The 13775-nt window shown below is 41.5% G+C and overlaps 1 protein-coding gene across 7 annotated transcripts in view; it reads left to right on the top strand.

The window, feature by feature from the left end:
• The window catches only part of itsn1 (intersectin 1 (SH3 domain protein)), a 234291-nt gene that overhangs the window by 129156 nt on the left and 91360 nt on the right, over positions 1-13775 (top strand). For 6 of the 7 annotated variants that reach the window (XR_011886265.1, XM_072259915.1, XM_072259909.1 and 3 more), the window contains 2 exons: positions 7019-7101; positions 9532-9585. Coding sequence is in view for 6 of the 7 variants with exons in the window: in XM_072259915.1 (XP_072116016.1) it covers positions 7019-7101; positions 9532-9585 (137 nt within the window). In the remaining variant the exon portion in view is untranslated. The remainder of the gene's footprint in view (positions 1-7018; positions 7102-9531; positions 9586-13775) is intronic. The other variant, XM_072259914.1, reaches the window with a different exon arrangement.

The following is a 13775-nucleotide window of genomic DNA, read 5'->3' as shown; positions in this document are numbered from 1 at the left end:
TCAGCCCACTTCTGCATCTTATCAATGTCTCTCTGCAATCTTCGACAGTCCTCTACACCAGTGGTCCCCAACCACCGGGCCGCAAAGCATGTGCTACCGGGCCACGAGGAAGCAATATGAGTCAGCTGCACCTTTCCTCATTCCCTGTCACGCACTGCTGAACTTGAACATAGGGTTGCCAACTGTCCCGTATTTGCCGGGACATCCGGTATACTGGGCTAAATTGGTTTGTCCTATACAGGACCGCCCTTGTCCCGTATTTTCCCCGCTAAGGTAGAGCGTTCCTATGAAACCTTTCGTGCCAAAATGGCATGAAGTGAAGAAGCAATTACCATTAATTTATATGGGAAAAATTTTTGAGTGTTCCCAGACCCAAAAAATAACCTACCAAATAACATATAAAACCTAAAATAACACTGACATATAGTAAAAGCAGGAATGATATGATAAATACACGGCCTATATAAAGTAGAAATAATGTGTGTACAGTATAGTCAGGAAGATGAAGGCAAAACCGATTTGTGGGGAAAAAAATTGGCACGTATGCGCATGCGCACACAGGTACCCGCACAAGGCTTCATGGTCATGGTAGTCTTTCCTGGGGCAAAGTGTCCCGGGATTTGACTCCTACTTTTGTCCCTTATTTGGGAGTGAGAAAGTTGGCAACCCTAACTGTAAAAGACATATTGAGGTGAGTTTAACCCTACTTGAACACCCCCTCCTGTCAGCCGGTCCGCAAGAATATTGTCGATATTAAACCAGTCCGCGGTGCAAAAAAGGTTGGTTACCCTTGCTCTACACTATCCACAACACCACCAACCTTTGTGTCGTCTGCAAACTTGCCAACCCACCCTTCTACCCCCACATCCAGGTCGTTAATAAAAATCATGAAAAGTAGAGGTCCCAGAACAGATCCTTGTGGGACACCACTAGTCATAACCCTCCAATCTGAATATACTCCCTCCACTATGACCCTCTGCCTTCTGCAGGCAAGCCAATTCTGAATCCACCTGGCCAAACTTCCCTGGGTCCCATGCCTTCTGACTTTCTGAATAAGCCTACCGTGTGGAACCTTGTCAAGTGCCTTACTAAAATCCATGTCGATCACATCCACTGCACTCCCCTCATCTATATGCCTGGTCACCTCCTCAAAGAACTCTATCAGGCTTGTTAGACATGATCTGCCCTTCACAAAGCCATGCTGACTGGCCCTGATCAGACCATGATTCTCTAAATGCCCATAGATCCTATCTCTAAGAATCTTTTCCAACAGCTTTCCCACCACAGACGTAAGGTTCACTGGTCTATAATTACCTGGACTATCCCTACTACCTTTTTTGAACAGAGGGACAACATTCTCCTCCCTCCAATCCTCTGGTACCATTCCCGTGGACAATGAGGACATAAAGATCCTAGCCAGAGGCTCAGCAATCCCTTCCCTCGCCTCGTGGAGCAGCCTGGGGAATATTCCGTCAGGCCCCAGGGACTTATCCATCCTAATATATTTTAATAACTCCAACACCTCCTCTCCCTTAATATCAAAATGCTCCAGGACATCAACCTCACTCATATTGTCCTCACCATCATCAAGTTCCCTCTCATTGGTGAATATGGAAGTGAAGTATTCATTGAGGACCTCGCTCACTTCCACAGCCTCCAGGCACATCTTCCCACCTTTATCTCTAATCAGTCCTATCTTCACTCCTGTCATCCTTTTGTTCTTCACATAATTGAAGAACACCTTGGGATTTTCCTTTACCCTACTTGCCAAGGCCTTCTCGTGCCCCCTTCTTGCTCTCCTCAGCCCCTTCTTAAGCTCCTTTCTTGCTACCCTATATTCCTCAATAGACCCATCTGATCCTAGCTTCCCAAACCTCATGTATGTTGCCTTCTTCCACCTGACTAGATTCTCCACCTCACTTGTCACCCATGGTTCCTTCAGCCTACCGTTCTTTATCTTCCTCACCGGGACAAATTTATCCCTAACATCCTGCAAGAGATCCCTAAACATCGACCAAATGTCCATAGTACATTTCCCTGCAAAATCATCATTCCAATTCACACCCACAGGTTCCTGCCTAGAATGACAACGAGAGGCACAAGGGTGGCAGATCAACCAGAAATGATGCCATCAAAAGTGTCCTTCGTTAAAGGAGGAGGAGCTATATTTGCCTTGCTACACGTCGTTCTTCTTTAATAAACTGAGGTTTTCCTCTTTAATTTCCAAAGCAAAGCGATATCAATAGCATTACTCCTTTACACTTGTGCAAAGTTCAAAGTAAATTTATTATCAAAGTACATGTACGTCACCATATAAAACCCCGAGATTCACTTTCTTGTTGGCATACTCAATAAATCCATAATAGAATAATAGCTATAATAGAATCGATAAAAGACTGTACCAACTTGGGTCCTGTGCACTGGAAATGACATGGGAGCTCAACGTTCAGGGATATTCAATATTCAGGAGGGATAGACATGAAGGAAGGGGAGGTGGGGTGGCGTTGCTGGTTAAAGAAGAGATTAACGCAATAGAAAGGAAGGACATAAGCCGGGAAGATGTGGAATCGATATGGGTAGAGCTGCGTAACACTAAGGGGCAGAAGACGCTGGTGGGAGTTATGTACAGGCCACCTAACAGTAGTAGTGAGGTCGGAGATGGTATTAAACAGGAAATTAGAAATGTGTGCAATAAAGGAACAGCAGTTATAATGGGTGACTTCAATCTACATGTAGATTGGGTGAACCAAATTGGTAAAGGTGCTGAGGAAGAGGATTTCTTGGAATGTATGCGGGATGGTTTTTTGAACCAACATGTCGAGGAACCAACTAGAGAGCAGGCTATTCTGGACTGGGTTTTGAGCAATGAGGAAGGGTTAATTAGCAATCTTGTCGTGAGAGGCCTCTTGGGTAAGAGTGACCATAATATGGTGGAATTCTTCATTAAGATGGAGAGTGACATAGTTATTTCAGAAACAAAGGTTCTGAACTTAAAGAGGGGTAACTTTGAAGGTATGAGACGTGAATTAGCTAAGATAGACTGGCAAATGACACTTAAAGGATTGACGGTGGATATGCAATGGCAAGCATTTAAAGGTTGCATGGATGAACTACAACAATTGTTCATCCCAGTTTGGCAAAAGAATAAATCAAGGAAGGTAGTGCACCCGTGGCTGACAAGAGAAATTAGGGATAGTATCAATTCCAAAGAAGAAGCATACAAATTAGCCAGAGAAAGTGGCTCACCTGAGGACTGGGAGAAATTCAGAGTTCAGCAGAGGAGGACAAAGGGCTTAATTAGGAAGGGGAAAAAAGATTATGAGAGAAAACTGGCAGGAAACATAAAAACGGACTGTAAAAGCTTTTATAGATATGTAAAAAGGAAAAGACTGGTAAAGACAAATGTAGGTCCCCTACAGACAGAAACAGGTGAATTGATTATGGGGAGCAAGGACATGGCAGACCAATTGAATAATTACTTTGGTTCTGTCTTCACTAAGGAGGACATAAATAATCTTCCAGAAATAGTAGGGGACAGAGGGGACAGAGGGTCCAGTGAGATGGAGGAACTGAGCGAAATACATGTTAGTAGGGAAGTGGTGTTAGGTAAATTGAAGGGATTGAAGGCAGATAAATCCCCAGGGCCAGATGGTCTGCATCCCAGGGTGCTTAAGGAAGTAGCCCAAGAAATAGTGGATGCATTAGTGATAATTTTTCAAAACTCGTTAGATTCTGGACTAGTTCCTGAGGATTGGAGGGTGGCTAATGTAACTCCACTTTTTAAAAAAGGAGGGAGAGAGAAACCGGGGAATTATAGACTGGTTAGCCTAACGTCGGTGGTGGAGAAACTGCTGGAGTCAGTTATCAAGGATGTGATAACAGCACATTTGGAAAGCGGTGAAATGATCGGACAAAGTCAGCATGGATTTGTGAAAGGAAAGTCATGTCTGACGAATCTCATAGAATTTTTTGAGGATGTAACTAGTAGAGTGGATAGGGGAGAACCAGTGGATGTGGTATATTTGGATTTTCAGAAGGCTTTGACAAGGTCCCACACAGGAGATTAGTGTGCAAACTTAAAGCACACGGTATTGGGGGTAAGGTATTGGTGTGGGTGGAGAGTTGGTTAGCAGACAGGAAGCAAAGAGTGGGAATAAACGGGACCTTTTCAGAATGGCAGGCGGTGACTAGTGGGGTACCGCAAGGCTCAGTGCTGGGACCCCAGTTGTTTACAATATATATTAATGACTTGGATGAGGGAATTAAGTGCAGCATCTCCAAGTTTGCGGATGACACGAAGCTGGGTGGCAGTGTTAGCTGTGAGGAGGATGCTAAGAGGATGCAGGGTGACTTGGATAGGTTGGGTGAGTGGGCAAATTCATGGCAGATGCAATTTAATGTGGATAAATGTGAAGTTATCCACTTTGGTGGCAAAAATAGGAAAACAGATTATTATCTGAATGGTGGCCGATTAGGAAAAGGGGAGGTGCAACGAGACCTGGGTGTCATTATACACCAGTCATTGAAAGTGGGCATGCAGGTACAGCAGGCGGTGAAAAAGGCGAATGGTATGCTGGCATTTATAGCGAGAGGATTCGAGTACAGGAGCAGGGAGGTACTACTGCAGTTGTACAAGGCCTTGGTGAGACCACACCTGGAGTATTGTGTGCAGTTTTGGTCCCCTAATCTGAGGAAAGACATCCTTGCCATAGAGGGAGTACAAAGAAGGTTCACCAGATTGATTCCTGGGATGGCAGGACTTTCATATGAAGAAAGACTGGATGAACTGGGCTTGTACTCGTTGGAATTTAGAAGATTGAGGGGGGATCTGATTGAAACGTATAAGATCCTAAAGGGATTGGACAGGCTAGATGCAGGAAGATTGTTCCCGATGTTGGGGAAGTCCAGAACGAGGGATCACAGTTTGAAGATAGAGGGCAAGCCTTTTAGGACCGAGATTAGGAAAAACTTCTTCACACAGAGAGTGGTGAATCTGTGGAATTCTCTGCCACAGGAAACAGTTGAGGCCAGTTCATTGGCTATATTTAAGAGGGAGTTAGATATGGCCCTTGTGGCTACAGGGGTCAGGGGGTATGGAGGGAAGGCTGGAGCGGTGTTCTGAGTTGGATGATCAGCCATGATCATAATAAATGGCGGTGCAGGCTCGAAGGGCCGAATGGCCTACTCCTGCACCTATTTTCTATGTTTCTATGTTGAACTTTAAATATCTGACCAGCCTCTGGGTGGACAAGTTGCACCTCTGGTTCATATTAAAGTTCTTCCCTCACATTAACCCTCTCTAGTTCTTGATTCCCCAACCCTCTAAAAAGACTCTGCATTCACCCTATCTTAAACCTCTCATGATTTTTGTACACCTCTAAGATCAAAGTTTAAATCAAATTTATTATCGAAGTATGTACAACATATACAATCTTGAGATTCAGCTTCTTACAGGCTGCCACAAATCAAACAGAATAGAATCCATGAAAAACCACATACGATAAAGACTGACAAACATCCAATGTGCAAAAGAGCACAAATCATGCAAATAATTTTAAAAGCATATAATTAATACATAGAGTACGCTCTGCAGGGTCCCCAGAAGTGTCCACCGTTGTGGGGTCAATTCTGTGCTGAGGCGAGTACAGCTGGTCCATGGACCCGGTGGTTGCAGGACAACACTGCTCCCAAACCTCGCGACAGGGATCCAAGACTCCTGCACCTCTTGCCCAATGGTAGTATCGAGAGGAGAGGAGAGGGAGATGGGATGTACTCAGGTGGAGAATCTTAATGGGCACAGAGCAGTGTGCTGAACACTGGTTCGTCTTCTGTTCTCAAGCCTCGATATTTTAATCTGCTTGATATTTGCTCCAACAATGGCTGCACTGGCCATTGCCGACCTTCATCTTCAAGGTGCCATACCTGTATTTCGGAGGGTCAAGTTTGCCAAGTCTTTTAGGAGATCACAAAATCTGTATTTTGTTTTTCGATGTTTCAAAACTACATTTTTTGAAGGGAAATTACATACTGCGAAGTGAGGTATATCTAGTAGTTCTGTGAGCTGCCCGTAAAATGTCACCGTATATCGCCAGTGCCATCTTGGCAGTGCCGGATCACCGGTCATTCTCTGATGCTCCAATAAAGAAGCCCCAGCCTGCTCATCCTCTCTCCGTTACTGTGCCCCTTCAGTCCAGGCAACATCCATGTAACTCTCTTCTGCAGTCTCTCTTCAGCTTAATGGCTTCTTTCCCATAAAAGGATGATTAAAACAGAACACTATTCCAAATTCAGTCTCTCCAACATCATGTTACTACTGCAACATAACAACCCAACTTCTATACTCAGTGCCCTGACTAATGAAGGGCAGAATGCCAAAAACTGCCTTTACCATCCTTTCTACCTGCGATGATACTTTCAGAGGGCGATGTACTTGTACCCCTAGGTCCATTGTTCTACACTTACCAGGACCCTGCCATTCACTGTGGAAAGTCCTACCTATATTTGACTTACCAAAACATAACACCGCATGCTTTCCTAAACTAATCTCCATTTGCCATTTCTTGGCCCACTTACTCAGCAGATCAAGATCCTCCTCTGTAATCTTGATAACCATCTTCACTAACAACGATGCTACCTAATTTAGTGTCATCTGCAAAGTTAACTGGTAGCTAGTGTAACCAAAAAAAAAGCGTTTGTGTGGCTGGTTCACTAAATAGTGAACCAAAACCTGAGGATGTGTGGGTTAATGGCTGCTGTAAATTATACTTCATGTAGGTGAGTTTAGGGCGGTTGAGGTAAATGTGGGGGAAAGTAAATGGGAGTGTAGGGTTGGTGTTTGATGGTAGTCATGGACATGATGTGCTAAATTACACTGATTTTTTAAAAAGAAGTTTTACGATAAGTTGTGAATTTGAAATAAGGTGCTACAATCTAAGATTGCAACTTCAGAACAAAATAACAGACAAGGCAGATGTGAAAAATGTGCAACTGTTAAGCTTTTGTTTTGTTTTGCGCTCAGTGTGGATTCTACTTCAGAAAGCCCGCCCAGCCTGAAGAGAATGAGCACCCCACCATCAAAAGTCATTGCTTCACAAGGAGATGGTAAGTATATATGTATCTAACATGTACAGTTCAAAGACCGATACAGTTTTACCCATTTAAGTTTGTGGACCACTTGGTGTTGCCATTAGAATAAAGTAATACTGCAAACTGCAAGTTTTAAGATGATTGTTCTTTCAGTAAGCTCTTCACATAAATGTGAAAGGTATTACTGGAAATAATTGTCAAAATAGTACCTATCATTATTTCTTTATTTTCAAATTCTTAAAATTAAAACCAGTGTTAAAACATTTTGTTTGTAAGTTTGAAACTGGTCAAAATGTTAATTTCAATGTTTAATAACCCCAGTAACTTAGTACAAAGCACAAATGTTATGTCCTTGTTTTTAATCAGTAACTGCTATGACTTATAAAGTTATTGTACATAAAAGATCAGATGTTTCTTGTAGCCAGTGTGCTAGTTTAACTGGTCATATGAATTATTAAGAACTAAATTTTTAAACTCTGCCTGTTGGAAGCATCAAAAAAGCTTTAAAATTAAGCTGAAATTGCAATGATTTTAAAATTGTATAGTATGTAGAGAGAAATCTATTCAACATGTACGTTAGATTCTAAAGTTTAGAACAACTGGGGTCACGGCTTTACTTCATTTTCCACTTTGCTAAGCTAGAAACTAACAAAGTTTGTTTCAGCAGTTACTGTTACCAATCAAAATTTTGTGACAAGTATTTACAAGTCCAGAGCCCAAAGAAAATGCTATGGAAATAAAAGCAACACACATCAAAGTTGCTGGTGAACGCAGCAGGCCAGGCAGCATCTCGAGGAAGAGGTGCAGTCGACGTTTCAGGGGTCTCGGCCTGAAACGTTGACTGCACCTCTTCCTAGAGATGCTGCCTGGCCTGCTGCGTTCACCAGCAACTTTGATGTGTGTTGCTTGAATTTCCAGCATCTGCAGAATTCCTGTTGTTTGCTATGGAAATAAGTTGGTTCTTTATCAGCTCTGTGTGAAATGGTTAGCATCTATAAAACAATTTACATGTTAACTTGAGTGCAGAACTAACATTTAGACTACATTACAAACATGTAGATTTTATTCCCTCCATCTTCAGTCTTCATTGCCGTCATAATGTTCTTCAGGTCCAAAATCAAATTCTGCACTTAAAATTTAAATGCTTAAATACTTAAAAGCACTTTGGAAATACTTGGGGAAGCATTAATTTAAGTGCCATTTAAAAAAAAACTTAATTTTCTGGTTGCAGTTTCACTCCACAAGTCCAACATTCTGTAGTTCCAAAGCATTGCCTTTGCAGCCATTATATTTATACTCTATTCATTATACATGTTACTTAACTCCTATCGCCTTTTAGTGTCCAATGCTATTGTCAGATAGATGTTAATTTGATTTCTATTACTTCTGCTTAGCATAGTATATTTAGCCTATTGAGTCTGTTTGCTTATTTGTTTATTTGCATCATTTATCTTTTGATTATCCCTTTTAATCTAGCACATATTAAATACTTAATTCAAGTACTAGAACTCCTCAAGCTTTGACGGGCTTCCCATTATATTTAATTTGGTCACTCCTGATTTTCCCCACTACGGAACTCGATAAATGAGCAGTATTTATAGGTACTGTGATAAACTGAGCAATCTGATATAGACACATTTCAATTCTCCCGCCCCCCCCTTAGGATGAATAAATCTGTAAATGTTAAAGCAGTGGCCCCCACTCAAAAGATGACTGCGTTGATTGACAAGGCAAGGCAAGATGACAAGGCGGTGTTGATTGGCCTTGATTCTTGCCAAACTGTACTAAGTGGAGTGTGTCCCACCAGGAGAGAGTATGCACTCCTGGGTCAGATGTCTCTTGTGTGACGTTCTCAGTTACTTGCATTGAACATGTCAAACCTCTAGTTTTTAAAATTGGTCAAACTCCTGACTGTCAGAAAAGTATGCATCTTGTGATTAAGCAAGCTCATTGTATTTGAGGGAGCATGCTGTTAGATATCACTGTCTTGAAATAATTTTACAAAGTGTAATTCAAGTGTAATAAATAAAAGTTGTTTATTTACAGTTCTAATTAAATAGATTTTGTTGTAGTGCAAAATGATCAATTTGGAATGTAAATAGCCGACTTATGGAAAGTGACCCCTCCCCAAAACAAGTTCAATAAAAATTGAATGCTCACAGAATACAATGCAGTTTAGCTTCCTTGGTCACTAAATTGTTAGCTCAGCATTATGTAAATGTCCGTGTATCAAATTCTAATATATTGGGTGTACCTTAATTTATTTCTAGTCAGGCTTACTGATTTGTTGCTCTTGTTTTTATATTGCTAGCTGTAATGTTGTATTGCTTGTCGCTACATGTCATTGCTATTTTTGCTCATTTCTGTGCATCACTTTGACTCTAGTTGTCACTTTACTTTATCATGCTGTACTGTTCTTTCTTTGTTTTCTGGTGTCCACTATAGCACAGTGCAGGGAGGAGGCTCCACCGCCTCGACCTCCCTCTCTCCCAAGGAAAGGTACAGTAATTATCTCACTGCCACTTCTAATGAACCAATCATACTTTAATAGCTCACATAAAATCTGATTTAAAATGTTCCAATCAGAAGTATTGCATGGGGAAGGAAGTCAATTATGCTTTTAAAATGTCTTTTATTACGTATGGATGTAATACAAAATTTGGGAATTGTAGCCTTTTTTTAATGAGGGATATATCTCATCATCTGGACTCTGTTTAAAAATATTTTTAACAAATTGCTGAAGTTGTGTTTTGTGGTACTGGATTGATAATTGCTGCTTCAAACAATGAGTGCTGATCTTATTTGGGTGCCAGTTCAGTGTATGCATTTAATCTAATTAAAATAACACATAACATTTAATCTAGCTAAAATAACCTTCATTTCATTCATCTGTATAGATCTCTTTAAACACTGTTTTTCTTTAGATTTTCGCCAGCCTTTTATTCTCGCTGTACTGTGGCATTGTGAATGCCTACCTTCTGTGGATGGGTGAGCCCTGGGCTGGATATCCTGCTCACTTAAGGAAGGCGAAGCGTCTTCCATCACCTCAGGACCACTGTATGGTCACTCTCATATGGCCTCTCCTACACTACTGTGCCTATTGCAACCCCTTCATGTGGTGTCCCTGTTCTTATCAAGTTTGCTATGTCATTGCATGACAGTGTCCAGCGATATGACTGGGTGGGGAAGGTGGGCTAATTAGCCTTCGTTGGCAGCCAGCCGAGGAGAAGGACAGCTCCAATTCCAAACCTGGTTAGATGGAAGTTGTTAGCCTTGCTAGGCATTCTGTCTAGGAGAGGGAAGACTCCAGTGCTCAACCTGCAGTAGTCACAGCTTGCTGTGCTATTGTGGAACATCCCCCTGCCTAAAGAGTGGAATCGATCCATGTGCACTGATCCTCACCATGAACCTACGCAGTGCAGGCGGGAAGAAGAGTCTTACGGTGATGGAGTTCCCTCCTGATCTTTGCAAGTGAAGAACCAACCAGCTGCCTTCTAGTACTTCATCCCCAGTATTTAATAAAGTGTAGAAAATGATCATGAGCAAATTATTTGTTCCTGGATTGATCATAAGATCATAAAAAAATTCCAAACATACCTGTAAAATCCACACAGTTACCGTTCTACAAATATGGAATGCATGTCATGCCTTGAAGAGGCAAAACCTGATAAACTGAGTTAGTCTGCCGAGGCACAGGTTGACAACTACCTAGGCTCCAGAATCTCCGGCAGACCATCCATTGTGTGTAACAAAAATAACATTGATCCACTACTGTTGGAAAGGAAAGGTACGTTGCATCCGGAGTTTCTTCGGTGAGGGTCGATTTCCCTCCACGCCTCTCTGACGTAGTGGGGAGCCGCGTACGAGGCAAGTTACAGCAGTGGTTTGCCATTGCCTTCTGCTAGGTGAGTTTCCAAAGAGATCACCAGCTCATAACCCAGCACGGATGGAAAGCGAGCAGGGGAGCCGGCTGGACTCAAACTCGGGACCTTTCATCCCGAAGTCTGGCACTGATGCCACTACGCCACCAACTGGGTCCCACAACTGTTACTACACCGATAATCCAGAGGTTACATTACTGTGAAAATCTAGCTTCAATTCTCATCATGGCAATTATGGAATTTGAATATTTCTGTTTTGTAAAGGGAATAAGTGCTCCAGTCTCAATAATAATGACCATAAGACATGGGAGCAGAATTAGTCCATTCAGACCATCAAGTTTGCTCTGCCATTTGATCATGGCTTATTTATTTTCCCCCCCTTAATACCATTCTCCTGGTAACCTTTGACATCCCCACCAATCAAGAATCTATAAACCTCTGCTTTGAATATACTCACTGACTTGGCCTCCGTGGCCATCTGTGGCAATGGATTTCACAGATTCATCACCATCTGGCAAAAGATATTCCTCCTCATCTGTGTTCTAAAGAGTCATCCTTCTATACTGAGGCTGTGCCCAACAGTTCTAGACTCTCCCATTATTGGAAACATCCTCTCCACATCTACTCTCTGTAGGCTTTGGAATATTCAATGAGAGCCTCCCTCATGCTTCTAAACATGAGGTGAATACAGGCCCAGAGCCATCTCTCACTCTTCATACATTAACCCTTTCATTCCTGGGATCATTCTCATGAACTTCCTCTAGACACTCTCCAGTGTTCAGAAAATATTGAAGTTGCCTCCCAACAAAATGCCCTGATGCTCTATGATCAATTGAACCTGTTTCTTCTCTGCCTTCTCACTTGCTCAAAAAGAAATTTCTTTCTTAATCAACAACCCACCCTGTGCCCTACTTGTCAGTCAAAACTGATTCCAAAGAAACTATGCTATGAGAATATTGACCAGGTTCAGCTTTCTAACTTGTTCACGGGCTGGTGGTCCTCACCAGCAAGTCCAGCATTTGTATCTTTTCCCAGATTGTCCTTTAAGTGTTGATGAATTGCCACCTTGAATTATTGTAGTCTTTCAGTTGAAGCTACTTCCACAGTGTTGTCAGTTCAGAACCTCGACAGTTTAGATCCAGAGCAATAAAGGACAAGTGATTTTCAAGTTGGAGGATGATGTATAGCCTGGAGAGAGAGCTCTGGGGTGTGGTGTTCACCCTTGTCCTTGGCAGTAGGTGTCATGGATTTGGGAGATGCTAATAGAGTGGCCTTGTGAGTAGCTTCACTACATTTTGGAGGCTGACTACACAACAGCTGTGAGTATTGGTGGTGCATCAGGTGAAAGTTTTGAGTGGTAATAATGCACTAATCAGTTGGTTTCCTTTATCTTGGATCGTCTTGAGCTACATGAGACCTGTTGGGGGTGCATTCACCTAGCCAGTAGAGAGTACACCATTGCTGATTTTTATCTTTGAGAGACAACAGGTGAAATGACTCACATAAAGTGTCTTTTGAGGTCAGCAATCATTGTGAGTGTAATTTTTTTTCTGGAGAGGAGGGAAATCTTTTTCTGAGACACAAGTAGAACAAGTTTCCAATGCTCACTGTTTAATATATATTAAAAAAAAATGCAGGAAAAAATCCTTTTCCAAACAAAGTTCTGATGATGAGTGATTTAGGGCTATTGGAGTTATAATACCAAAGTAAATTAATTTACTTGCATATTTGATTTATGAGAATTGTATACTTGATATTTGGGAGTTGATCTAATAAAAAATATGTGAAGGAACTTGGATTAAGTAAGTTTGATTCTTGTAACACTAGCTGATGAATTAAGATTTAGTCACAGTATTATCCTAATCCTTTGAAATTATTTTTTCACAAAAAAAGTTGAAAGTGGTCTTCAAAATATAATGTTCCATACTCTTTTTGCCAACTCTCATTAAAAGCAATTTAATTTCTGGGTATTTGGCATGAGCCTCCATTCTCTTATACGATGGTGTTAGAAAGTGTGTGAACGCTGTAGAATTTTCTGTTTCTGAATAAATAAGACCTGAAATGTGATCAGATCTTCATGTAAGTTTTAAAAGTAGATAAAGAGAACCAAATTAAATAAATAACACAGAAAACACAATACTTCATTTATTGAGAAAAGTGATCCAATATTGCATAGATTTGTTGGGAAAAGTATGTGAACTTTTGCTTTCAGTACTGGTGTGATCCCCCTTATACAGCAATAACTTCAAGCGTTTCCGGTAACTTGTTGATCAGTCCTACACATTGGCTTGGAGGAAATTTAGGCCATTCCTCCTTACAAAACTGCTTCAACTCTAGGATGTTGGTGGGCTTTCTTGCATGAACTGCTTGCTTCAGGTTCTTCCACAACATTTCTATAGGATTAAGGTCAGGACTTGACTCAACCATTCCAAAGCATGAACTTTTTTCTTTTTAAACCATTCTGTTGTTGATTTACCTTTGTCTTTCAGATCATTATCTCATTGCAATATCCAACTTTTATTAAGCTTTAGGTGACAGATTGCTACCCTGACATTCTCCTGTAAAATGTCTTGATACGATTTTGAATTCATTGTTCTCTCGTCAATTGCAAGCTGTCCAGGCCCTGAGACAGTGAAGCAGCCCATACCATGTTGCTCCTTCCACCATGCCTCACAGTTGTGAGGTTTTGGTATTGATGTGCAGTGCCCTGTTTCCTCCAAACATAGCAATGTGCATTTCCGCCAAAAAGTTCAACTTTTGTCTCAACTGTCCACAGAGCATTGTCCCAGAAGTGTTCTATAACATCCA

Source organism: Mobula birostris, chromosome 6, assembly GCF_030028105.1.
Source record: "Mobula birostris isolate sMobBir1 chromosome 6, sMobBir1.hap1, whole genome shotgun sequence".
Classification (NCBI taxonomy): domain Eukaryota; kingdom Metazoa; phylum Chordata; class Chondrichthyes; order Myliobatiformes; family Myliobatidae; genus Mobula; species Mobula birostris.
This window is presented reverse-complemented; position numbering and strand designations above follow the sequence as displayed.